This window comes from Leptosomus discolor, chromosome 11, assembly GCF_034619465.1.
Source record: "Leptosomus discolor isolate bLepDis1 chromosome 11, bLepDis1.hap2, whole genome shotgun sequence".
Taxonomy (NCBI): Eukaryota; Metazoa; Chordata; class Aves; order Leptosomiformes; family Leptosomidae; genus Leptosomus; species Leptosomus discolor.
Genome location: NC_141401.1, coordinates 3187609 through 3214587, shown reverse-complemented (window position 1 = coordinate 3214587; position 26979 = coordinate 3187609). Strand labels below are relative to the sequence as shown.

The following is a 26979-nucleotide window of genomic DNA, read 5'->3' as shown; positions in this document are numbered from 1 at the left end:
CGGTGGACCAATTATTGTAAATGTCAAAATTAATAGCGGGCATAACATGCATGCTTATGTTAAAATATGTTAAAAGATCATGACTTTGCAGAAAAAGGATGTAAAATGTCGAATTTTCAATGTAACTTTGAGGCACGTCAGGAGGAGCTGCCCCCAGTGTTTCCCAGCGCTGCAATAAAGAAGCGCTGGCTTCTCTGCAACGGTGTAGATTGTCGTGATGGCGACCCTCCGTCAACACCCCGGTTATGGCTACGGTGGCTCGAGCAGCTCTCCGTGCCCTCGCGGGAGGCCGCCCCTCGGTGAAGACCTGTGGCACCGAGGGAGGAGGATGGGGGTCAACACCCTACGGGCTCGAGTGGCCGCAGGGAACGCTTGAGGGATTTGACGTCCCGCTGCCAAAGGGGCCTGAAACCCAACAGCACCCGAAAAGGCACCAGAGTTCTCTTCAAACACCCGGTGTGTTCCCTCACCGAGGTCACCGCCATCGCGGCCAAAGCAGGCGGCACCCCTGGGCCTGCGCCCACCCGGCTGTGGCGACCGTGAGGGAGCCCGCGCGTGGACTGCGGGGGACACGCCAGGCCCCCCGGGGCCGAAGGGGAGAGTTGGGGGTGCACCAGACGACGCCCGGGGCCACAGGAGGAGCTCCGGGACGCACCGTGACCCACACAGGGGCGGGCAGCGCAAGAGCCGAGGGCCGCACACGGCGGCCATCGCTCCCCCGCCCTCCCCTTCCCCGCCGTGCGCAGGCGCCGTGATGAACGCCACCGCCTCCGGGCGGTGAGAGCGGTGCGCAGGCGCGCGGGAACCCCGCTGCCGCCTCGGGAGCGGCGCGGCGCGGCGCGCGCCATGGCGGGCCCCAGCTTGCGGCCGCACGTGCACTGGGCGCAGCGGCACCGCGAGCTCTACCTGCGCGTGGAGCTGAGTGACGTGCAGGTACCGGGAGGGGGCGGGCTCGGGAGGAGCGGGCAGCCCCGCCCCCCCCCCTCCGGTGGGGGTGACCGACCCCTGGAGCCCGGCGAAGGGGGGGGGGGGGGGTGTCTGCCCGGTGGGCACGGGGAGGGCGGCCGCGTTTGCGGGCGGCGGCGGCCTTGCACCGGAGCGAGGGCGGGCTGGGAGCGCGGGGCTGGGGGCGGACAGCGGGGCCGCGCGTTTCCCCACCGCTCTGCGCGGGAGCTGCCGCCTAACGCTTCTCCTCCGCCCGCAGCACCCGGACATCGCCATCACCGACAACGTGCTGCATTTCAAAGGTAGGACGGGGCCGGCGGCGGGCGGGGAGGGGGGAGGCTCCTGCAGAGCCGCGGCTGCTCGCCGAGCCTGGCCCGCCCCGGTGTGCGGGGTCCCGGGGGGGAGAGGCCGGGGTGCCCGGTGCCCATCGGTGCCCTTGGTGGTGCTCCGCGGTGGGTGCCGGGCGTGTGCGGGTTTGTCGTGACACGCACCCACCTACAGCCCGTTGTTGCAGCGCTCGTAACGACAGCAGGCCCTGCCTTACCGGTGCATTTAAATGCCGGTGACATTTCCGTGTGGCTTTGCTGTCCTGTCCTAACCCCGGTGATAACTCGCAGCAATTTTTCCTTTCACAAAGACCTTGTTTGCGACTGTTATCAAACCTCCGCATCGGGAACTAGCGCTGGATTTGAAAGGTAAAGCAGATCCCGCCCTAAAAGGGGTTCGTTTCAGCCGGGCAGCCGCACGTTGCAGCACCGTGGAGCTTGTGCTGGTCGGCTTGTCCGGGTAGCGCTCGGGGATGTGCTGTAACTGGGTTTATTTGGGTTTCCTCCTTGATTTGGTGGTTCTCAAAGATGCATTGTCCAGAAAACGCCGCCCCCCCCGGTGAGCCACGGCCAGGGCCATTTGATAGGGGGTTGTCGCACATCGTGGTGACTTCAGGATCAGTTTGCAGCGTGGAAGGGTGGAAATTACACTCGGCACGTGGGTTTTTGGAGCCCTTCTGGGGACAAGACTCGCGTAGGTGGGAAACGAGAGGTGAACGCTCCCTCCTGCCCTTGGGAGGGGACTCCCCCCATCATGGACCCACCAGAGACCGGCCTCCCTGGGTGCTCGCTTATCGGTGCGGAGGCTGGATCCACCAAAGGCAGGGGATTTTCAGTTGGATTCGAGTGAGGCATGAGCAGCCTTTTGAGCCCCTCTTTTGGGAATCTGCCTTCCTGCAAGCAAGGACCCTTTTCCAGCGCCGTGCGGAGTTGCAGCAGCTTTAGCCGCTGACTCCCGCAGCCGTACCTCCAGGCAACATTTTGAGCTGTTTGTGTCTTCCTTGTTACCGTGTGGTTTCCTCTTGCTTCCCAGCAAGGCAGGGGGAAGCACTGTAAATAACCACTAAATATTTTGGTGCATAAAGTGTCCTTTGCAGTTGAGGGGTGCGGAACTGGCTGGGACCTCCACGCTGACTGTTAATTCTTGTCTTTTAGCTCAGGGTCATGGTGCCAAAGGGGACAACATCTACGAATTTCAGATTGAGTTCCTAGAGCCGGTTGAGCCTAAAGTAGGTATTTTTACTTTTCTAACTCTTGGTGAAGAAAAAGTAATTTTTGAAAAACTTGAAAGGAAAATGGCAGCACGTAAAGTCTGCATTATGCTTTTTAGATTTTCCTGGGGACTCTGTAACTGCTGCAAACTAAAAGGTGTCTGTGGCAGTGCTCAGTCCCGGTGCTCGGCCACCATCCTGCCTTAATGCAAATCACCTCGCTGGGGCTAGTGCTTGCATGGGTCAGCTTTAAAACCGTAGTTGTCAATTTTTTTTTAAGGATTTAAAGCAGCAAAGTAATGGGAGAATCTGGCAACGCGTGGTCTGATGCAGCCTTGACTGGAGAGCAGGGGAACACAGGAGAGCAGGAAGTGTCAGTGTGATGTTTTTTGGCTTCTTTTGCAGCCCGACAAAATAAAGTCATGAGAACTAGTGCTTCTGGCTTGTGCAGATTTCTTAGGCTGCCAGTACAGATACATTGTGGATCCTGTGGCAAAAATCTTAATTCCTGTTGTGGTCTGATAGGAGAGAGCTTGGCTGGAAGAGCAGCCCCTCCGCGTTATCGCAGGCAGCTGCAAAGTCTGTCTTTACCTCTCAAAGCTGTTAGGGGCACAAGAAAACTCTGGGCTCTGCTCCCAGTGCAGGATTTGTGCTGCTTATTCCTGGCTGCCTGTTAGGGATCGCTGCGGTCAGCCTGGAAGCCACCGTTCACCTCTGCTGCTTCGACAAGGGAGGAGACCGCCGGAGGGTGAATTTCTGGGGTCTGTCCGCAGGCAGGTTTCATGTGTGGCTCCTACCAGGTATTGAGTGGCAGACAATGAACGTCTCTTGTTCCAAGATCTGGTCACCAGTTTGTCATCTGGCCTGTAAAGCAGCAGTCGCCTGGTCCACAGTGTGGGGAGAGGTGCCACCAACGCCCGTGCTTGTCCTCTGTGCTGGCAGACACAGGCTGCGCTCGGAGCCAGGCCTGGAAGGCAAGCCCTTGCCTCTGCAGAGCAGCCTCCTTCCAAAAGTCTAGTCGCTCTGAGTCACTGTGGAGGGACCAGAGGAGAACAGACCCTGAAATCTGTGTAACTACAGATGGTCAGGACCAGGAAGTATTGCAGTCCAGGGTTTTCTCCTTTAGCTTTGATGTGCACCAGGAGTGCCTCTTCCTGGTGCCACGCTGGCCACCAGCGAGAGATGAAGCTTCCAACAGGCAAGGACCAGACATTAGTAGCTGTAAATTAGAGCTACAGCCTTCAGATGTCCTAGGAGCCTCCAGGCAGCCTTGACAGAGCGGTGCTGGTGTAACGTGCCCAGTTAAGAACACAGCTCATGGCTCTTCTGCATCGGTTTCAGCTGGTTGGAGAGGCAGAGCCGTGCAGAGCACCCTGGCGTAGGCTTAAGGCACGGAGGGGTGCGGTGGTGGCAGTAGGAGTGGGCACCCAAGGTGACAATGCTGTGGGCTGTAAGGATGGAGGGGTTCTGGGCGGCCATTATGCACAGCTTGGCCGTGGTGGAGAGGCCTTGTGGGGTGGCAGTGACCACACTGCCAGGTCCATCATCTCACCATTTTCTCCAGGTGTTTCCTAAGGCTGTTGGCTCTTGCTCTTGCCGTAGCAGATATCACATGGAGTCCCCTGTTTTGGACACCCACCTGTGGCTGGTGTTGGTGTTATTTTTACTGCTGGCTAGAGGAAGCGGGTGGCTCACGGTACTAAACACGAGAAGGTCTAAAGCCAAGATCACGGGTTCTGCCTAGGAGGGGTAGCACTAGGGTCTGCGCTAGCTCTTTGTGGTGGGATGCAGTGGCGCTGTGTGGTACGGGCACAGCTGGTTATCAAGTCCTACAGCCATCACAGTTGCCATCTTCAGCTGGCCTGGCCTTCGCTTCCACGGCATGGGTTGGGGAGCAGAGAGATGCCTGTGCTGCAGCAGTCCATGTCATCCTTGCTTCCTTGATGGGGAGAGCTTGGGTATCGACTCAGTCTCAGAGTTTGTTTCTTAGGACTTTTGCTGATGTATGCTCCTGTGCCTGCCCTCAGCCTGTATGCAGGGTGACTCAAAGGCAGCTGAACATCACTGTGCAGAAAAAAGAGAGCAACTGGTGGGAGAGACTCACCAAGCAAGAGAAGCGCCCGCTCTTCCTAGCTCCTGACTTCGACCGCTGGTTAGATGAATCCGACGCTGAAATGGAACTGAAGGAGAAGGTCAGTCCTGTGGGCACGTGTGGTTTGTGCTGCCAGCTGCAAAGCAAGGATAGCTGTTCTCCTGCGCTTGAACTTGCGCTCTTCATTTACTTGGCGTTGTCTGGCATGCTGGTTGTTACTGGTGTTTCATACAGATCCCACCCAGAATTGGTTAAACAGTTCAAATTGCAAGCAGGAATTCAGAAACAGGCACGCTTCTGGCGAGGAAAAGCAGCGGCGCGAATCTGAACTGGTGGCTGTGCGCTGGCCGGGGTCTGCAGCCAAAGGCTGGTGCCCCTTACCCGACACCTTCGCAGCCCTGTGTCCCGATCCTTGTAGGAATCTTATCAATGATGTCCCATGTGGAGCCCAGAGATGCCAGCCCGAGGCATTGCTTGTCTGGAAAGCCGGGATTTCTAAGGCTTTCATGAGCCCCTGAGCTGGCCCTGACGGTGCATTCCCACCATCTGGTTAGCTCGAGTGGCTTTCTGCGGCAGGGAGGCGCAAGGCCGTCTCAGAAAAGACTTTGAACAAACCACACTTGTGCAAATCTGTCTTGCCACAAACGCTGCCCTGTTCCCCTCCACAGCTACTGAGCTTAGCGCAGAGGAGAAAGGGCCGCTGCAATGCCAGGAGCCAGAAAGCAGCGGCGAAGGGCAGGCAGAGAGCCTGGGCTGGATGTTCTCAGTTCCCTTCAGGTCACTGGTGGGTCATGAAATGTTTTAAGGAACAGCTCTAAGAAACAGTAATAACTGAGAATTAACACAGAAAACAGCCGGCTTTTTCAGCAAAAGCATCGAATTACTAGAACAAAATACATAGTGAAGGCAGCATAACTAGTTTAACACCCTCTAGCTTTTACGTACCATTTATGTACCATAATGCCTGGATGATGAATGTGCTGGTATATGCAGGTGGAAATTTAAACCATCCAGCAACTGGCTGCTTAGCTGAGTTTTAAACCCGCTAGCTTTGCAGTAGTATAGTTAACAAATCACTTGCTAATTACAGTAACAGTCTTTAAAACCTTATCCTTCCATCTTAAGGAAGAAGAAAAGATTAACAAAATGAAAATAGAATCCAGAGTCCCAAAAGACCGTAAGTAACCGTACCTTTTTAGCGTGCACGGTGGGGTTTAGAAGGCTCCTGTCACACTTATATGCGAACCTCAACTCTTACGGAGCAATTTTGACTGCCTTGGTGCACCTCGGAGGGGGATCTTTGTATTGTGAGCTATTTAGAAATTTAATAAAAATGGAATGCCGTTTCCAAGGAATTCAAAAAACCTGCTTAGCAAGAATTGTGTTCTAGCAGATGATGGTAAAAGCAGGCAGAACCCACAGGGCACCCAGCAACCCTTTTATCGCAATCAATAGCTTCCCTGTTTCTGGTAAACTTTATTCTGGTAGAAAGGCTGGTTTGCAGGTGTGCTCTTAGCAGAAGCGTTACCGTTGTACTCTGCTCACCTGATGTGTTTCTTACTGATTTTAGCTTTCAAACACCTGAAGAAGGGATACTTAATTATGTATAATCTTGTACAGTTTTTGGGATTCTCTTGGATTTTTGTGAACATGACAGTACGACTGTTCATCTTAGGAAAAGGCAAGTAATAAGCACTACTTTATTTACATTGGGGGTTTTGCTTTGGTTTTTTAGTGTTGTTTTTAATACTTTCTAAATACTGAATGAAGTCTAAAGGAGAAGACATATTTAGGAAACAAAACCATAAACGCATCACCGAAGCGCACAACAAAAGCTTCTCAAAAGCCATCACAGTGTCAAGGACAGGAAAATACCGTCCTCTTGTAAATCACAACTGCATGTTGTGATGGATGATACTTGTACTCTGCCAAGATTACTTCTTAAAAGAAATCAGTCGGAGCAAAATGTCTCCCTCGCTGCAATGTTAGTATTTTTGAAAACGAGCTGGGCAGAATATTTTGTTTTTGAGGCAGAATGATTCATTCTGCTGAGGTACCTCTCTAGTGCTTTTTTTGTAAAGTAATTACTGAAATAGCTTTTCATCCTTCTGTGTGTGAAACAGAGCACTTGAGCAGTGTTTCTGGCCTCACTGCTGTGACTTCAAGATAAGGCCTATACAGAAGTTACGTAATTATGCATAATGCTTTTTTCAAATACAGCTAGAATGCCGTTACCAAAAGCCGTGCTGCTGTGCCAGTCCTGAACATGGAAATTCATTTGTTCTCTGCAATGGTTTCCTGTCTCTTCCAGATTCCTTCTATGATACATTTCACACGATTGCTGACATGATGTATTTCTGTCAGACCCTGGCGTTAATGGAGATCATGAATTCACTAATAGGACTAGTCAGATCACCGCTGATACCTGCTGTACTGCAGGTAATATTTGAAGTTTCTTCTCTTTGCTCCCCCCATGTTTCAAGTAAATCTGTTTCAGACAAGTGTTGAGACTCTTCTAAAATAAAAGAGTCCATTCTCTAGTCCTCACAGGCACTGGACTAGAGAATGTATTAATCAAGAGGCAGGAGTCTGTGCTTCCCAGTCTTAGCTGTGGCAGGCTGTCTTCTTCCATCACCTAGGTAAGATAATTCAGGACAACAAAAGCAAGAAGCAGCTGATGAAAAGTATGTGATTTTGATTTGGTGCCAGTGCCCTTTTTATCCTGGTTGTGGTGCATAAAAATGAGGATAGATGATTTAAGGCTAGGTCCCTTGGATTGCACCTAAATGCAGAGCAAAATGCGTGCTCCTAAGAAGCAGGTCACAGCTCAGCTGCGGAGTTCTTTAGGTGCTCAGCATATGTTTTGGGTGAGAGGAGTAGATATCCTGCGTGTTTCTGACAGCAAGGACTTTCTTGTGATGAAGAGTGTGACTGTTGCTTAATTTGGTTTTCTTGAACAGATATTTGGAAGAAACTTTATCTTGTTTGTTGTCCTTGGAAGCTTAGAGGAAATGCAGAGCAAACCTGTGGTGTTCTTCATATTTTATTTCTGGAGTATCGTTGAGCTGTTCAGGTTTGTGGGATTTTTCTTCTAGCAGGTGTGTACAGAACAATGTGGTTGTTTCCAAGAACTCTTTAAAGAAGATTTTGATCTTTGTACCTTTTGGAAGAGTGGCACCAAGTGCATTGGCCCCAGAGGGTAAACCCCCCCCCTTTAGACACGCATTTCACAGCCTTCCTAGGTTGCTCCATCTGCCAAAAGCTGGGACAAGGCTGGAGTCTGAAAATAATACTGCCCTGAACCTAGGGAAACCTGTTGCTTTTTTCCTTGAGGGTTCTGTGCTTTGAATTTCCATTGTTAAGTGAGCTGCACTATGCTCTGTTTCTCTTTCAAAAGGAGCATTTTGGAAGGGTTATTAGGCAAGCCAGGCAGTTATATTCATCCATGTGGTCAGAATAATAGCATTGGTTCTGTAAACTGCCAAATAAGGGTGTGTCCATCATGATCCATAGGAAGAGTTTTTTTGAATATTCTTGTGTCGTTTGGGAACTAGGTTGACTACACACCATATATAAGCAAGACTCATTTTGGTAGTAGCTTCCATTTTAAACAGTGTCTTTCTTCTCACGCTGAACTGGCTTTAGGTATCCATATTACATGCTTTCGTGCATCGGTATTGAATGGAAACCACTAACTTGGCTCCGTTACACTGTCTGGATCCCTCTGTACCCCTTAGGAGGCTTGGCAGAAGGTATGTCCGAAAAAGTTTAATAAATAATGAATTCAAGGCTGGGCAAATAACTCAGTTTTTTTTTTTTTCCACTGCTGGACTTTAAAATAGTAGAATAGGCTAGAATAACAGATAAATAGACATTTGCTTTGACCTGAACCGAATGTAAGCATTTTTGTCTTTCTTACTGGATCAAATATTGTTTTCAGTTTGATGTGAAAAGAAGGCTCCCTTTTGGGCACTGGAGAGGGGAGTAAAGGCAACAAAAGGTTACACGAACAAATTGAACGAGAGCCTGCCGCAGCCCGTGCGAGCGGCACAGGACAGCGCTTGCTTCCCTCTGCTGATCCAAGGGAGCGTATTTGCTTTTGTCTGCTAGACCTGACTTGGTCAGCCGAGCTTGGGTCCACACCAGCTCATGGATCTTGACATTATCTTGAAATCTTTGCACAAGACAGGCAGGGACCGATTCTTCCACTGAAAGCAGCATAACCTGTTCTAAGATAGGCACAGTGCTTGCCGAACGGGGCTCTGCTCCCTTTCTGCTTGGTGAGTGACTGCTCCGTGGAAGTCTTCTTGCTGTACCCCCTCTAGAGTGGGGGCTTTACAGTGTACTTTTTGGGCTTAACAGGTTGACTTCACTTAGCCCGTACCTGGGGCTAAACTATAACAGTTATATATATATCTATAATAACCCGATGACTCCTCCCCCGTAAAGAAGGGGAATCGGGAAAAGGGGAGGAGATCTGAAGGTTGAAGCAAAGACAGATTTAATGACACAGCAAAACAAATAAAAGTGTACAAAGTTACGCTCAGCTTAGAATGTCTGGCCCTCACAGTCCTTGGGAGCAGGAGGAACTCCAGCAGGAGCCTCCTTCCTCAGCAAACCTTCCCCCTTGATAATGAGCGTGGCCTTATGGTATGGGCTGCACCTGCAGCTAACTCGGGTCAGCTGCCCTGGCGGACTCCATACTGCCTGGCCTGGCTATGATTCTCTCCCAGCCAAACCAGGACACAGGTTTGGATTATTTTTATTTATTTAAGAAGCCTATATTCCGGTTCAGCTTATAGCAGTAAGAAATGTGTTGCAATCCTACCTGTCAGAATCTGTTTCTATGAGCCAGGAGTAGGTTTAGGCATTGCCCAACTCCAACCACAGGAAAGATTATATCCATTTCGTTGCTGTGGGTTATTTCCTCATGGTAAATACCGCTGGCACGGGCCCTGCAGGCTACAGTTGTGGAGGAGAGCAGTCCCTCACCAGGCACGTTCACTGTGCTTAGACTTTCATAGCTGAACTGCTACACTGCTTCAACTAGCTGCTTCCCATCCTGCTGTATGTTTAAAAGAACAGCTTTAAAACTGGTAGAATTAATGAGAGCTAGCAAATAAGAAGGGAATGTCCTGAAAAAGTTGGTGTGGGCTGGGCAATTGTGTATTTTATCTGTGTTTGATAACGATGGTGGCCTTCTGCTTTCAGCCGTCTCTATCGTTCAATCCATTCCAATCTTCAGTGAAACGGGGAAATTTAGTCTGGGATTGCCAAATCCACTGAACGTCACAATCCAGTTTTCATTTTTGCTTCAAATATACCTTATAGCCTTGTTTTTAGGTAAGATACTTAATTGTATTTCTCACTATTGATATAAAAAGGTTGGTTTCCTCTGCATATTTTTTGAAGAAAATTAAATTTATGCATCTTGGGGATTGTGGCAACACAAAGTAGCTTGAGGTTAAGCATTATCCTTGTTGCTTGTTTATGTAAATTTGTCAGAGATGGAGGGGAACACACCTACAGTTAGCACTGGTCAGCCCCCCAGGGAGACCTCGGTAGCAAGTTAGCATTATCTACTGATTTCTGGGGTTAAGAGAATAATTTAACATGTATAACTTCAGTATACTTAGTTTCACATTTTACATGGCATTTGAGCTTTGGAATGATGTAGTGGAAATCTAAACATAATTTCAAATTAAAGCAATGTTTAACTAAACTGCATTATAATCACTAATGCAACGTGAAGTCATGTTTTTCCAGGAAAGAATATGGAAGGCTCTTTAAATAGTAGAGTACTTAAAGAAGATGGTGCTCAATACATACTTGGTTTCTGATGTTACATTTTTAAACATAAGTTAACTTTGTGATAGGCACACCCCTAAGTATGTCTAGGTAGTCACAACTCAGTAGAATCTAACCTAGAATTTTGAACTGAACTTTTACCAGATTTCTTCCTTTGGCAGACATTGCTTAAAGAATACCTTTAATTAGGTTTCACTCTGAAATACCTGCTTGATCCTTCCCCAGCTCTGCACAGCCTGTGTTGCAACTTTTTCAAAGTGACAACCCCGCCTTCGCAGCAGCCCTGTACCAAACAGCCTGTGCAGAAACTCCTACCTCACCCAGCAAGCAAGAGCTTGCATTAGCTTTCAATGCGATACACACCCTTAAACCATTGCTTTTGTTGTGTGGTGGTTTGCTGGTTTGGTTTTTGTTGTTGTTTTTTAAGATTTGGTATGGCTATCTAACATTAAAAAAATGCAATAACGTCCTACCTAAACGCTTCATTCTTTTGCAGGGATATTTGTGAACTTCCGTCATCTCTACAAGCAAAGGAGACAGCACCTCGGACCAAAGAAGAGAAAGATGAAGTAAAGGAGAACTGCAGTGCTTTCTTATCTAACTTATCTCAATGACAAGATAAGCCTCTAATTCTTACGGTTTTACCCACTGTAATGTAAAGAATTTTGTAAAATTAAATGATCACGCTAGATTTCGTGATTTCATAGTGAATTCAGGTAACATTCCCATATACTGTATTTTGTTCCCTTTCAATCATGTATGCATGGCATTTACCATTGAACAGTAACATTTAAACTTGCATCCTGTCAACTACCATATTAGAACGAAATCCTATTATCTGCATATAATATGCTTATAAACCGTGGAGCAGCACTAAATAGAGACAGTGTTTATCTTGTAATTGGGTATTTGCTCTTTCAGTATTGCATGCAGATAGGGCTTCTGATGTCGGGATATACTGTTGGCTGGCCCACGCTGTTCCTAGGGTGCATCCTGATGGCAGGAGGAGCACAGTCTGAGACCACTGTGAACAGTGCTCAGGTGTTTTACTAACCGTTGGGGTAAACTTGCTTAGCACCTACTCCCCCTTTTCTTCTGCAGCTTACTGATGCTGCAGAACTAGAACTGGAAGCAGCTAATGCCAATTTAAATGCTACCAACTGAGGCTGTTTCTAGTTTAGCCTTAACAGAATAGGAGCGCTGTGTGGATCCTAGCATTCCTGTAGCAACACATCCTTATCCAGTCGTTAGGGAAAGGAAGCTGCCGCTAGGACACGGTCAGAAACACTTTCCTGGTTGGTAACGCAAGCACTGAAACAGAACGGAACAGGGAAACATAGGTACCAGCTTTCTCCTAGTATGTGAGCAAAGCCCAGCAGAACTCCATCCCGCCCATGCAAAGGTGGAACTGTCATAGGACACTGGGGCTCCTCTGGTCGTTCCTGGCGGGGCTGTAGCTCCTGTATTTATAGCCTTCAGAAAGGCAGTAAAGATTGCTTTTCTACTTAAACTTAGGGGTGCAGTTGAGACATTGGTGTATGTGCTTTGTTGGCTGGCCCCTGGTGGGATGGAGTCGTGGTTCAAGTAAACTGTGTATTATTTAGACAGCACATATCAAATCTCAGTAATGGAGATCTCACACAGGGTTTGAGGGGACCTTTTCTTCAGTGCTTGCTTTAAACAGCAGCAACAACATAAAAAGAGAAGCTCCCCCCACATTCCAGGTCATCTCCTTTTGTTTCAGTTGACTTGATTTCAACAGGCACTTCTTCACACATAGTAGTTAATTTCAGATCTCTCTTGGCCTCCTTAATCCATTTTAGAAAGAGTACAAAAAGTTTGCTCTAAACCATATTGTGGTTATGAACAGGTTGCTCACAACAACTGCCGCTGCCCCCAGGGCGATGCAAAGCAATGCCAGCAATCCAGAAAAGGCACTGAAGTTGAGATTAGCTTAGTGCCGTGTTACTGTTATTTTTTTCTACTGTAAAGCAATATGAATCCTCCAGAAAATTATTGTCTATATTAAAGGTAACAAACAGCTTACTGTTTGTGATATGGACCCAGTGATTGTTATTGTGATATGGACCCAGTGATTGTTACTGTAAAGGAAAGGAAATAGTGTTGTAAGATATTAACAGAGAACTGGTACAAGCTCCACACTGCATTTCACAAGTTGTGTTCTGTCAACAAGAGGCATAACCAAACTTCTCTTTAGGGATACTTGAGACTCCTGCTCAAAGGAGAGTGCAGCTTACTTTACTCAGGAGAGTTGAGCATTATTTACACACTTAATAGTTCACTTGGCACATACTGTACCTATGTTTGAAGTATGTCAAAGGACTGAATTAGCTGAGTAATGGAACAGCAAGGATCACTTTCATACTTTAATTTCTCCACTGGGCATTTAAACTTCTGTTATGAAATCCGTGTGTATTCATACATTGTATTTTTCAGTGAAATTGTGGTATCTCGTGCAAGCTGTCATGGATCTTACACTACTGAATTTTAGTCCTTCAGAAAGAATGTGTTTCTATATTAATAAAGATTTACAACCAAATTTTGCTTTAGTTCAGTTGTTTGTTCTTTTCCTGAATGTGAGAAGTTGTGTAATTTAACTCTTGTGATAAACAGCTGGGAGCTGAGCCCTCACCAGGTCAATGTCGTAGGCCACACAGCCTCTTGCTATGAAAATGGAACACATCCAACTTAATATCTTCATGAAAATTTAATATTGCATTAAAAACCCCATGTCTCACGAGATTAAGTTACTTGCATAAGCACTGCAATGCAAGTGATAACTCTCATTAGGGCAGTACAGACTGGCTTTCAACTCGGGCACAAAATGAGTGGCAACACCCTGAAATTAGCTGTGTATCTGATCTTGTGCAGTGATTCTCACAGGGGTTTTCCTTGGACTAGTCAAGTCAGTGTATAAAGCACAGGAGCTGCCTTTTAGGATCCTTTTACCAGTGAGCTGAATTACGTAGTAACTGCATTTTGGGGAGGCCAAAAGCCATGAGCAGTCTGCTGGCTGTGATGGCATTTTCTTTCTCTCCTCACATGTACTTAGTAACTTCCACCTGCATCCAACACAGTGACTGACTTTGGGACGCTTTCCACAGTTTCCAGGTCTGACTCATGCCACCACAAACTAGCTACCTTTAGAGAGCACTGATGCAGGGAAGGGACCCTGTTTTGACAGGAAGTTCTCCAAACAGTAATTCAACAGGCCCTAGAAAGTAAACAGGACAAGAAACTTTGAACCCCTTGAGTCTTAATCTATAGAATTTCCCGAAATGGAGACTTCACAGTCTTTCAGTGCTGCTACTGGAAAAGTCTGTCTGCAGTGGAGCAATGTTATGATCATAGGCAGCGTATTCCGATGCTCCGGTACTTGCCACTTTAAGCTGCTGAGCAGCATGGGTCAGCTGAAACGCTGCATCGGGGTGAGCCGTGTCGGGAAGCAGGGTGCACTCCCGCTCCAGCATGTCTGCCACGCCTTTCAAGAGGTCCAAAAAGCCAAAGGCCAGAGCTGCCTTTCGTAAACGATTAAGTTCCTGCAAAGAAGGAAAACCCCTTTTAAAGCCCTTGTCAGCCTTTCAAAAAAATAAGTAAGAAACCTGTAATTTACCTAAAGACAAGCTTATTCCCTTAGAGGAAAATAACCTGAGTGATCAGTGCAGCTGCTGGAAACTGCCCAGATGCTCATGAGACAAAAAAATGCTTCAGGGCTGAAGATGATGGTGGCACAACTAAACAGCTGGTTTTCCCTTGATCCCTTCCTATAAATCTCCACTCCTCCCGTTTTGCTTTTGTGCATTCAGCTATTGTACCTGCCTGTTTTGTCTGGGTCCTCTCTGGGGGTAGCCGACAACTTAGGCTTCACTGACTGCTGCCTTTAACCGCAGTGCCCAGCAAAATGTATATATATATTGATTTTTCTTCACGATAAACTGATGAGTTCTCATGTGCATTTAGGCAGGGCAGTAATTCTCGAAGTCTCTGGGGGCTACAATAACAAACTGCTCCAGCACTAAGCTTACAAGAGGAACAACAATTACTTCCAGCTACAGTCTGGATTATGGATATTACGATGTGGCGAAATGTGCCTGGAATTTTGTCTTTCTCTGCTTCTTGTAGAAAAAATGTAGGAGACATTTTGAGACTCAGAATGACATCTGTGTTCCTATTCCTCTCTGATCCCTCAGTTTATTTCTGCCTGGACAACAGCATAAAATCTGCAAAGAAGTTCACCACAGAGGCAGCAGGGATCATGAGGGGCACCTGTAAACATGACATGTCTATGCCACCCTGCCAGAGAACGTGGTGGCAGGGAACCAGACTCCCTAGTCTCACCTTAACTAGTCTGTAAAATAGACCCAGGGTGTCTCCAGCTTTACAAACCCATGCACGTTTTTGCAGACCCCCACAAGCCTGCACAGAACATACCGCAGACGCAGACAGGATGGGTTCCTCTGTCAAATGCACCGCTACCACTATGGATCAAACATGGGCCAGCCTGAAATGTTACTCACTTTATAGAAGGTTTGCGTTTTTTCAGGGAGTTTCCTTGCATTTCTCAAGATCTTCTGTACATCTGTCTGCAGAAGAGAAAAAAAAAAAAAGTAAAAATCTTGGCAACTGCTGGGGAAGCTGCAGAAAAAATCCTCAACTATTTATTGATAAATTATCCTGACCATTGACAAGACTGCAGCTCACAAAGGCTGAAACATAAATGGCAATTATACTCAATCCAATAAACTAAACCAGATGCTACACTAGAGACACAGCTTTCATTAAACAAGCTAGGCTTTCTGATTGCATTTTAATCAGGACATTTTACAGAGGCAGTGTTTATAAAAACGAAAGCAATAAAGCAATTACATTAAATGGACAAGACACACACAGACTCCACTTTGCTGGCAAGACAGCTACTGCTGATGCAAGTCTAAAGCCTGCATCGTTACCTGGAGGCCACTTGGTTTAATCCATACGGTAACATTCTGTGCGTAACTGCGCTTGTTCTTGGGTTGCAAGGGGAAAGGGCTCTTATTGTCATCCTCCCCGTACGGATTTTCTTTCGCATCTGCAAGAAAAAGGAAAAAACACAGACTTAACAATTAAGATTTGGCAAGGTCATTCACGCAACACCGAATGTGTAAGAGTTATTCCAATGAGCGGGACCGGTACCTGAAATGGGTCCAAGCTGTGCCATCTTCCCTAGCCATGGAAGGGGCTCAGGACCAGGTTCAAAGAGTGACATCATGAGGTTTGATTTCTTCTTGCTATCAGCTTGTGAATAGAGCATCCCGTACCACTCTGGCCTATTGAAAAGAGCAAATCCCAAAGGCTGAAAGATCTTCCACCCCTCTTGGCCTAGCATTTGCCTCCCTCCCACTCTGTGGCCCCCATTAGCAATTCAGAGGCTCACTATCTGCAACTTATACTGGCAGAAACATATTCACAATTAAAAATCCACAGTGTTGACTAGCAGTGCAGAGTTCTGTACAGAATGCAGATATAAATGAGCATAATTTATAAATAAAGCATAAATGAGCAAAGCAAGAGATTTTTCAGGCAGACATCCAGCTCCATACCCCAACTGGACGACAGCCACCATGCCTTCCACTTTCAGGCTGCCATGTAATAAAACACAGAAGTTGGGGATTTTCCCAGCAATCTGATTAGCTGAATTCTCATCTTCAGTGTCATCTGTGATCCCAGGTCCCACCTCATCACCTTCTGGGGAAGAACAAAAACAAACAAAGAGACAACATAAGAATAAATTCAAACCCACTAGTTCCATTTCCACGCATTTCCACCACCCTGTATTTTCTGCCGTGCAAGAGTTAATTAATACTTCTGTAGAAAGAACAGCTGCTAAACGAACTGTTTGGGCAAAGTGGCACTATAACGTTATATAAATATTCCAATGCATCCTACTCACAAAAGAGAGTTACCAAAAAACTGCAAGTAAAACCTCGGCTTTGAAGAAACGAGAATTGAAACAGCACCAAGAGTCTGGCAACAAATGCACGTTCTGAACTAAAAAAACATCCTGAATTTCAAGTCCTCTCCTATGCAATTTGTGGCCATTATAAGCAACTTACTATGTTTCAGCAGCTGGAATACAGCTGTGATTTAACTGTTAATATCTTCTAAGGTGAAAGGCCTAGCAGGATGAGAGTGTTTGTACAGAGATGAAAGCGTATCTGGAGCTTTCATTCTTCTTTACCAAGAGAAATCTCATTTTCCCTTTGCCCCACTCCAAGGCCATGACAAAAGGGAAGGGGAAGTCCTTCTTAGGACAGGCTGCTGCACTCAAGTAGCTGCAAGTCAGTAATATGCTTAATCTCAAAGCCTACACCAGTCATTTGTATAGACACATATATACTTGGCCCCAATAAGCAGCAATTAATGCTCAAGCACAACTGAGCAATCTAGTTGTGATTAAGATCAGATTTTTCATAGCAACAGAACATTCCAAGAACCAAATGGATGCAGGCATTAAATATTCACCTTGCACCACATATTTCATGGCCCGTAACTACTGTCAGCTTTAAGTTTAGCATGTTCTAATAATAATGATCTACAAGGACATTGTTCCCTCTACTTTCTGAAGAACGCTATTCAAAAAAAGGAAAGAGCTTGTGTTCAAGGTTTTAGTTTTAATGGAGCCACAGAAACATATGTTTAGAGACATCTGGCATTTTGGTGAAGCATAAAACCTGTGCTTCTAGTCTAAACCATCACAGACATTACAAGGGAAGCTTAAAGCAGTTTTTGCTCAGAGAAATAGAACTTGCTCACCTCTGTTAAGTGCAATGGGCAGTACCAAGTGTCTGGACAAGACAGGAGGGCTAGAAATGTCTGCTATATCTACAAACCCAACAATTTCTAGGTCTGTGGGGAGACAACAGGTTTAAGTCAGATTTGGAAACAGATGAAATGTATTCAGAGTCAATTTAACATTATCACTTCTTATACCAGTAAGTTTTCTGAAGCAGTGACTAGAGGTGGCACAACAGAGCCCCAACCTTGACTGGGGTGTCCTGGTGTTAATAAGGCACAAACATTCACACACAACACCACAACCCTCCGATGAGAACGTAACTTTCACATACTGCTGTCCATGAAGTGCACTGCTAGACAAATACAGAATTGTGCACACTGGGGTTTTTTTACACTGTACCCAAACTGTTCCCATTTTATGACTTCAAAAGGAGAGAAAACAAAGGACTGAACCAAATCTGTTAGCTCCAAACTGGCATCACAGAACCTGCAGGAATTCCAATCCACTCTCTGGCAGGGTTAGCCCCAACGGGACACGATCCCAGAATTGGGAAGACTGAGCTGTGGTTCTTGAGTTTTATATGCCTACAGGAAGTTTAAATGCAGCTCCATCTCATACGAAGTGGGGGGCATTTGCTGGTAAAAGATGGAGGCAGCCATGTCCTTCACGCTCAGCCTCGTCCAATCTCCTCCCCACTTCCTGGCTGCAAGAAATGTCGTGTCGGGTTCATGTCTCTCAGCCATGTGAAGGTTTTGGCGTGTGGCTTAAGGCTGGCAGAAGCGTAGAGAGTACCTGCTTTGTAAACTCTTCTCTACACGAAGTGTAGCGACACGTGGTGTGCTCTGGCTATGGACACAGGTCCATATGCGTGCGGCACAATTGGAAATTCACCGTGTTTCCAACCTGTACTGCAGCTGGAACAGGGAAACAAAGTCTTCTTGACAGCCCAAAGGACCTGGCCCAAAGGCAACTCAACTGATTTCTCTCATGGCTGAACAATGAACACTTGATTAAAACCATGGAGGAATTCAGGGGCTGAGCATACCATACACTGCATTTTAATGCACACAGAACAAAATTTTCTTCATGCCAAAATCTCATCTTTGGAACTCTTAAGACTGAATGCAACAGAAAGCCTCCCTCATCAAGACACACTGCATGTGTTTTTGCTTTTGCTATTTTGGAACAGACGCACTCATTCCTATTTAAGAAGTGATCACACCCCAAATGAGAAATGTTTTTTCTCTCACAGATTTAAAAAAAACCCAAACAAATCAAGGCAATCTTGGTGGCAGTAATTTATGGGTTGCAGTTCACTTCCTTGCAAAATTTTATCACTATTGTGCCCTTATTTGCATGCAAGCTGTGCACATTTTGTTGATGAATGCAGAAGAAAAAAAGGAAGCCTACAGGACAGATCCGGGAAATGAAATTGCCAGTAGAGCTGGAAACTCACGAAAAAGAAACCATCTGAAAGGACACACGGGCACACGATCTAACCAAGTCACCCTCTTTGCACTTCCCAAATAGCACAAAGCCAGCAGGAACTCCGCTCAGCTCCCTGGCAGAGTCAGCCCCACTGGGGGGGTCACTGAGGCTGCCACCCTTCAGCTCAAGAGCCAAAGCCCTGTGCTGCCTGACTGGAAAGAGCAACCAAGTGCATGTGGCCAAGTGCACTGCTGAGAGCAATTCTGATGCTACAGTTCAAAGCTAATTCTTGAGGCAAAGCAGTGAAGTTCAGTGTATTCTCTCCAAGAAGTGCACCTAGCCACTCGCAGGTCACAGGCAGGGGCTGCCTACACACTACCTGCTGTTCACGGGTGCGGTGCCCACTCGTGGGAGGGCTGAGAAATTTTTAAAAATAACAGCTGTGCAAAGAAAACATAACTTAGTATCGGTAAGAAGTGCCAGGATGACGGACAAACTATGAAGACAGAGATTTCATAAATCTCAACCTCTACTTGTGCTGCCTCACCAACTCTTCTCGACTCCATTCCCAGTGGATTCCTTGAGGAAACCTGCTAGTTTGTCTCAACTGATAATACAGAGTCTTTCTGACAAAGGCAACTCTAATACAAAATGCACCCCCTTCTTCAACACACCTCTCCTATCCTCCATGAAGCTCATGAGGGTATTCACGGACAGCAGCTTGTGGCTCTCTTCCACAGTCTTTGCCCCTAGAAATTGGCACCCTGAGCTTTGAAAGTGCCTCCACCCTACTCCAGCCCTTTTGCCAGGCACACACGGCTGACACAGGATGATGTTCTTGTCCTCTGGTGCCACATATACCAAAAAATTACAGTCAGCAATCGATCCTTGTCGAGAGAAAGTAGATGAAACAGTAACTATACAGGGTATGAGGTGGTAGTGAAAAGGTAGAAATCAAATGGATTTAAGTAAAAAAGCAATCGAAGATTTCTTACCTGTATTAATTGCTTTAGGAATGGGGTCGATTTCCTCATCTATAACAAAAGGTTCTGGTCTGGGAAATACTTGCACATCAGACGTTAAGTGGCCACACTTGAGAACAGCATGGAATGGTGTATAAGCCAGGTCTATTAGCTTTCTAGAACACGATCGGTTATTATTAAAGAAAACATAATACGTATCAAATGCAAACAGTTTGTCTAAAGCACACTAACTTAGCTCCCAAAACTTTTTTAACTACAGTTAATTCAATAGTTCTAGCATGAAACAAAGCAGCATACTATGATGCTGATGGCAAACTAACAATAACTGTGGAAATGAGGATCTTCTATCCGCCAATCAGAAACAGATGCTGTGATTTGGTTACATAATGATTACCATAAATACTGAGCTTAACCAGCGAAGGTCAATCTGAAAATACAGTTAACAAGATCATAAACTAAAAGAAAAAAAGTTTAATTAGAACACTGCATATCATCAGATTTCTTACTATCTTTGTTTTCCTTTACAGAGACTAACTGGAAACCTTCAGAGAGGCCTATCATCCACAAGTCTACTAACCCAAACATCGACTGTACGTTCTTCAGGCAAAGGGGTCCATCAATGGTGAAAATCTGCCCTTCCCCGTTGTTTAAATCTATGAGCCGCTCCAGGCAGTCTAGGGAATCGGTGCTTTGAAGCTGTAAAAAAATAAAGTTAAAAGTTTTTGTTGAATTTTCTTTTTACTCCTTTTTTATGAACAAGTATGTTTTCAGAAAACATACCAAAAAATCATGATAGCATCCAGCCAGATGCTTTTTGCTGTTTTGTGTATCTCACTCCTTTCTGAATAAACCAAGATTCTCGGTCTCCCAGGAAATGTACTCATTACTTTGCATTTATATCAGACCAGATGCAGCGTTTGGCCTAGTAACAAATAACCATAGAATATCTCGAGTCACAAGGGACGTATAAGGATCATCAAGTCCAACTTCCAATACATCGCTCTATCATGTTAGGTTCTGCTTTGAAAGCAGGTTCCAGCAACCAAAAATCCCAGGTGGTCTGTCTTCAAGAGCTCAGGAATGCCTTAACTAGTAAAACATCTTATCGGTAATGCTAAGTTTCCAGCTCCTTCAGGATAATATAACTTCTAGGAGGGAAGGCAGATATAATTCTTTTTGAGAAGTTCTTACAGAATGCTCGTGAAAGCACCTAAACTTATCAGTAATAGACGATTTATTTTAAACATTTTCGCAGTTACTCTGATGTATAAACAACGCTTCAATCCATCAGCTTAATCAAGAGGATCATCCTTGATAGAGACCTTGAAGCTGAAGTCTCTATTGCATGCCTAAGTAGAAAATCCTTCTGTGGTGGACAGAAGAGCAGAGGTGTCAAGTCAAAAGCAATGCTATTAATCAAACCTAATTCAAGCAACTTCCATCTATACAGACTTCTTTTTACACATTTTTTTCTTCAATAGAATTCTAACCACTGTGAAGATTTTTAAAGCTGGTACTGAGATTTTCAAAGGTACCTGAAGAGAAAGCAAAACACTCACCTTTCCTTCAGAACTAAGGGAAGCTGGCTGAACACTAGCTTAGAGACTTCAGATTTTTGCTCACTCACATTTCTACATAAAGCTGTTGTTGTTTTAAGTGTTGAGCATCTTTGCAATAGAAGTAATTTATTCAAGAATTTACTTGTAGAGTAAGAAAAGCCCCCAAAAGCATTCAATCTAATTAACGCAGTAAAGGTAATAAGATAAACAGAGAAATAAAAATTGCGTTGCATTCCCCAGGGAGAGAGTGACATGGTTGATAAAGATTATGATAAAAATGCAATAGCAGCAGATAATAACAGTGCAGTAATTAACTTGAAAAAAGATACTACAGTTACATTTCACCAAAGAACTAACACTAAGCACCGGAATGTCAACTCAACTTTAAAACCGAGCACAAGAACATCAAAGCATGTTTTGTGCTGACCTGCTCATTAGTTCAGAGAAGAGCCACAATTATCCAACGCAACAAAGAAGAAGGTACGTGTTAAAGACATCACCTCTTCGAGATTGGCCATGCACATGACGTACAGCTTGGATGGGAACGGGAAGGGCAGCGGAAACCGGTTGCTTTCACTTCGCTGGCTGTGAGTAGCAAGTGAGTGCCGCAGGGAGCCGCGGCCGATCCCCAAGCAGCCGTCGGTGACAAGAACGACCTGGAAGGGAAGAGGACAGGTTAGCGCTTCCGAGAGAAGACACGTTTCTCTCTGCAGAGGGCAACTATACACCAACACACTTCAGCCGCCTCCCTGGCAGCATGCACCTGTCTACTGAAGATCCCTGCTCACACGGGGATTTCCTCCGCTGAGCTGGGGAAAGAATCACGAGTAAAAATATCCAGAAACAGGTACGTAAATGAGAAATCGAAGATTTAACCATTGCGATTTAAACTACGCGCATGGTAAATACACATTTTGTTGCGATGAGGCAATTGCACTAAAATTTAAATTTCACAGCCAGAAACACAGCACGCTGTGCAGAAGCATGGCCGTTTTTAAGTGTACACTGGAAGAACAGTGCCTATACAGCCAAAAAGCAGCCTGCTGCTAACAGACTCAAGAACTTCGGGTTTATTTTCAGATGGTAAAGCCCATTTCTTCTGCAGAACCTGGAGGGCAACCCAACTTCCACTACAAGCCACAGAAGCCATACAAAAGGCAGCATTCACTACCCTAACTCTTTGCAAACGACAACAACTGCAGTACGCTCGCATTTTGCAGCAGAACTATGAAAGCAAAAATGCACATTTTTCCATTCAGTTGCCCGTACAAAGTCACTCCTTGTGGAAACCTGCACTAACAGGTTATGCTGAATAACGGAATTATTTACACTCCACTGAGACCCAGTCCCTTCCAGAGCAGTAAAACAGCTGCTCTTCCACCACTGCACAGCCACAGTAAGGCATTATTTTTGGCTGAGAGGTAAGGAAAATCAAATCCAATTGAAACTCAAGGTGTATCTGCCACGTCCAGATTTGTATTCTCTCTTCATCCTCAACCTCTCTCTCGTGCACTCTCTTCAGTTGCCATCTGAGCTGTTGCTGGTCAGTAATGGTTTTCACTATTACAAGATTCTACATGGCACATTCCCCACCACCCTTCTTCACCTTGTCACCTGAAGCTCCAGGAAAAGGAGCCATGACACAAATGAGAGACAAAATTGTTGAGGTCTAATCCACGCTTGTTTTTTAGCTCTTTGCTTTGAATGTCTGCTTTTCCAAGGTGCCTTTTACCCATGTTAGATCATGAAGCATTGTCTAACCAATAAACCTCTATCCTTTTTCTCCTTAAGCAATATTGCTTCCTAGCTCACTGAGCTGCAAAATTACCGGACTTAAATCCTAACCCAAAGACCAACAGGCTCTTAAGCATCTCAGAAAACCAAGGACTAAAAGCAGACTTTGCCATAAGAGGCAGCAAATTCAGAAGACTGAGTGCTGCAAGGGCTGAATGGAGTGTGTGAGCAGATGCATGCCAAATGAATCATCAGGGAAAGAAGACAGATCAAAACACACTCAGCAGTAGTCCCATGCTGGTGCTGGAGACCTGGAACTGTTACAAGCCCTGGAAACCATCAGGAACTGGAGGAGGCAGGTTACTGTATGTGTGACTATACCCTTTCCACACTGACTGAGGCTCCTCGGGCAGAAGACTGCATCCAGATCAAATGCCAAGCCTGCAAAATAGTACTCTTGGGCCAGATTTTATAAGCCACTCCACTACAGCATCACGTTGGACAGGAAGCAGTACAGTTAGTATAGTTTTTTGCTGCTGAATATTTTAATAAAGACCACCTTCTGTTCATATTCCAGATACATCCAAAATACTAATTCTTTGTCTTCCTGTAGCACCAGTGTGCCTGGGAGTATTTTAAGTTTTCAAGTTACATTTACATCTCCATCTGCAACTTACGGGGAGTACCAAGTATACGCTAGATCCTAAAAAGAGCAAAATCAGTCATACCTGGCAAGGAATTGCTGCACCCCATTCCTGCTGGACAATATTGCAAACCCCCAGCAGTGCTGACTCTAAACAGGTTTTGTCATAATCATCCATGTTACTCAGGGCTTCCTGTAAAGACAAACACCACTGTCACTGCTGGGTGACATGTCACTACGCGGTAACACAGAAAAGTTATCACGGTTCTGTGGTAAGTCAGCAACACAACCATTGTCACACAGTGCAAAGTGCTATGTTCTCACGTATGACCTCCAAAGTTAAAAAAAAAAAAAAGAAAGATATAAGAAGTAATGAATGATATCATGAGACAACAGTGACAGCTGACTTTGAAGGAACTACAATACTGTAAACACAGCTCTTCAAGAGAAAAAAAACCTTTAAGAAACAGTAAAATCAAAATCTGAAGCAATGTCTCACATAAAACCTTTAGCTTAGAAAATCCTCTCAGGTGTCAGAGCAACTTTAACTTCTTAGAGATGCAGAAAGTAAACCGCAAGGAGCTTGTCTCACAAAAAACTCTTTGGCAGAGAGAGCAACAGAATCCCAAACTCTTATCTGCATCCTCTTTCTATAACCATAAACCAGCTTTTCTCCTTAAAATGAGAACTTCACACTTAACACAGCATCATAAGAAGGGCGCAGCTGTAAAACTAACATGCTAGAGGAGCTTGGCTGGATTCTTGGCTTCCAGAAATTCCTCAAATGAACTCTTAGGGAGGTGAAAAGAAATCAAAGAGAATGCACAGGCATTCATCTGCTAAAATGCAAACATAACAGAGAACACCTTTTAAAACCTGTATGTCCCACAAGGGACAAACCTAAAACATGGTGCCCTGTGACAGCCACGTGTCATTTCATCCTGATATCACACATGATAACCAGATACATATGTACAATTTTTACTGGATTCAGAGATTTTCAGTGCCTTATTGCATTCACGTGAAATCTCCCTCTTGGACTTTCTCCTTTCCATTTTCTCTCAGCTTCCCATCACATCTGTAAGGCCTAAAATCACTAATTCTCATTCTTGCCCTGCTTCGACTGCTACATACTCTTAAAAACACTTTCTCTCTGCCAAATCACTTGACTCAAAACCTTTCTAAATGGTCCTGTCTGCTGCATCAATTGTCCACAGCAAATCAACAACTACAGACAAAAACACGAACATCACAGAACCACTTCAAGAGCTTCATCAGGCAGCCCTTTCCTCCACCCCCACTTTTAACTTAATTAGCCACACTCCAGTGGTTACCTGCAAAGGTACAATCCATGAAATAGCAAAATGTTTCCAACACGTTGATTTCACCTATTCTTAAAATAAGGATAAAACACTCGATTCAAGACATGCACAGGATGATATGAAATCACACAACTTCACTGTGATTTGGAAACACACGTGGGGTTTGGTTTTTTTCCCTAAGGTTGACAGTTTACTGCTTTTGTGTTTCAGGCACCCTACCTGGAGCGTGTTGTAATCTCTCGTAAAGGGCACCATCAGCTCCCAGAGTGACGAAAACACCACCAAGGCCGTGAACTCCAGCTTGTAGTTGGTCGCCATGTGCTCAAACAGCATGGTCAGGCCATGGACAGCCAAGTGTTTCCGCTGGTACTCCTCGGAGCCCTCCACTGACACCGGCCGTGTCATGGAGAGTGACACGTCCATCACCACCACCGTCGGCATGATGAGCTGCTCCTCTCTGCTACCGTCCTGGAGAACAGGGATCCCCTGCATGGAGGGGGAAGCAAAAGGCCACACCTGATTATGGAAGCTGCAGGTACAAAGCGACACCTCTCACCTTCTCACACTGACCCCACTGTGCGGCGGGGGAAGCGACAATTACCCTTTTGCCCCTCAAAACGTGGGGTTTTGCACCGATTCAGTCAACAGATCTGCCCCGGAACCACACACAGCGTATCCCACCGGCTGTAAGGGCCTGGACACGGCGAGCGCGGCCAAGGCCGAGCCTGGCTGGGGGAAAGGCAGCAGCAGCGGCGCCCCGAGGGCCGAGGAGAGCCCCAGCAGGCAGCCAGCCCTCCCTCAGCGCGACCTCCCCCGGGACAGCTCGGGGTGTTTCGCGGGTGGGGAGAGGGGAGCGAGGCGAGAGGGGGAAGGGAAATGGTGGCGCTCACCCTCAGCCGGCCGTGCCGCCATGGGTCGGTCCGTCGCAGAAAGCGTCCCCCCCCGGAACGCCGCGGCCGAGGCGGGAAGGGGCCGGGGCGGGAAGGGGCCGCTCCCCTCAGCCCCGGCCTGCCCTTCCCTCACTAGGCCTCCCCGCGCGGGGGGGGGGGGGGCGGGGGAAAAGCGGTATTTTCAGCGGTAAAAGCAGGAGAAGTCTGTCGTGCTGCACAGATTAAGGAAAGCAGTCCCGTTAGGTGCCAGTATTGTGGAAAATAAAGACAGAGGCAGGCTGCTGCGCGGAGAGGAGTCTGTAGAAAAGCACCCCAGCTGGCTGGGGGACCTCCTGCGGCCAGTCTGTAGAGGAGTCAGGACGGGGGGTTCAACAAACCCTGCTGCAAAGCTTGGACGTACCCCTGCAAAACCATCCATTCAGACAACAGTTTGCTTTGAAATTGTGAAATCGTCATTTCCATAGAATCACAGAACGGTTTGGGTTGGAAGGGACCTGAAAGACCATCTAGTTCCAACCCCCCGCCATGGACAGGGACACCTTCCACCAGACCCGGTTGCTCAAAGCCCCATCCAGCCTGGCCTTGAGCGCTGCCAGGGATAAATCATATAATCACAGAATGGTTTGGGCTGGAAGGGACTTTAAAGGCCGTCAAGTCCAGCCCCCTGCAGCGAGCAGGGACATCTTTAGCTACATCAGGTTGCTCAGAGCCCCGTCCAACCTGACCTTGAATGTCTCCAGGGATGGGGCTTCTACCACCTCCCTGGGCAGCCTGTGCCAGAGTTTCACCACCCTCATTGTAAAAACTACCTTCCTTCTATCTAGTCTAAATCTACTCTCTTTTAGGTTAAAACCGTTACTCCCTGTCCTATCGCAGCAGGCCCTGCTAGAAAGATTGCCCCCACCTTTCTTATAGGCCCCCTTTAGGTACTGAAAGGTTGCAATGAGATCTCCCCCCCAGCCTTCTCTTCTCCGGGCTGAACAACCCCAAATCTCTCGGCCTTTCCTCATAGGAGAGATGCTCCAGCCCCCTGATCATTTTCATGGCCCCCTTCTTGACCCACTCCAACAGGTCCATGTCTTTCTGCTGATTGTATTTTTATGACCATTAAATCCTTGGCCAGAAATGTTGTTACTTCTTTGTGGAGCTGCACCAAGCCAGTGCCACTCGGTACAAAAGAGTTACTGACACCATCCTCAGGTGGCTCTGTCAGCGAGGGACTGCCTGCACACAGACCCCTGC

At 46.4% G+C, this 26979-nt stretch overlaps 2 protein-coding genes across 5 annotated transcripts; one reads left to right on the top strand and one right to left on the bottom strand.

The window, feature by feature from the left end:
* The first annotated feature begins 846 nt into the window (after positions 1-846).
* HACD3 (3-hydroxyacyl-CoA dehydratase 3) lies at positions 847-11618 on the top strand. The gene is made up of 11 exons (XM_086471365.1): positions 847-933; positions 1205-1247; positions 2427-2500; positions 4510-4674; positions 5700-5751; positions 6145-6255; positions 6886-7013; positions 7535-7647; positions 8220-8326; positions 9786-9917; positions 10879-11618. The coding sequence occupies exons 1-11, from the start codon at positions 847-849 to the stop codon at positions 10953-10955; spliced, it is 1089 nt and encodes a 362-aa protein (XP_086327491.1). The 3' UTR covers positions 10956-11618.
* A 1138-nt stretch (positions 11619-12756) lies between these two features.
* On the bottom strand, positions 12757-25289 carry INTS14 (integrator complex subunit 14). Of its 4 annotated transcripts, none has more exons than XM_086471362.1 (11): positions 25067-25289; positions 23611-23718; positions 21649-21804; positions 20167-20285; positions 19602-19744; positions 17196-17288; positions 15983-16127; positions 15576-15709; positions 15353-15495; positions 14921-14986; positions 12757-13942 (listed from the first exon to the last, which is right to left on the bottom strand). In XM_086471362.1, the coding sequence occupies exons 1-11, from the start codon at positions 25286-25288 to the stop codon at positions 13691-13693; spliced, it is 1581 nt and encodes a 526-aa protein (XP_086327488.1). In that variant the 5' UTR covers position 25289; the 3' UTR covers positions 12757-13690. The 4 variants fall into 4 exon arrangements, with proteins under 4 accessions (XP_086327488.1, XP_009948127.2, XP_009948128.2 ...); XM_009949825.2 differs by having other exon boundaries at positions 15353-15471; XM_009949826.2 differs by having other exon boundaries at positions 15353-15471; positions 15983-16124; positions 23611-23714; positions 25210-25289.
* Between the last annotated feature and the right edge of the window lie 1690 nt (positions 25290-26979).

Coding starts and splice junctions, on each gene's coding strand:
- INTS14 (XM_086471362.1), bottom strand. CDS start 25,288: ATGCCGACGGTGGTGGTGATGGACGTGTCACTCTCCATGACACGGCCG. Junction 23,719..25,066: donor GAGATTACAACACGCTCCAG/GTAGGGTGCCTG, acceptor TTGTCTTTACAG/GAAGCCCTGAGTAACATGGA. Junction 19,745..20,166: donor AACGTACAGTCGATGTTTGG/GTTAGTAGACTT, acceptor ATCGTGTTCTAG/AAAGCTAATAGACCTGGCTT.
- HACD3 (XM_086471365.1), top strand. CDS start 847: ATGGCGGGCCCCAGCTTGCGGCCGCACGTGCACTGGGCGCAGCGGCAC. Junction 1,248..2,426: donor CAACGTGCTGCATTTCAAAG/GTAGGACGGGGC, acceptor CTTGTCTTTTAG/CTCAGGGTCATGGTGCCAAA. Junction 5,752..6,144: donor ATCCAGAGTCCCAAAAGACC/GTAAGTAACCGT, acceptor TACTGATTTTAG/CTTTCAAACACCTGAAGAAG.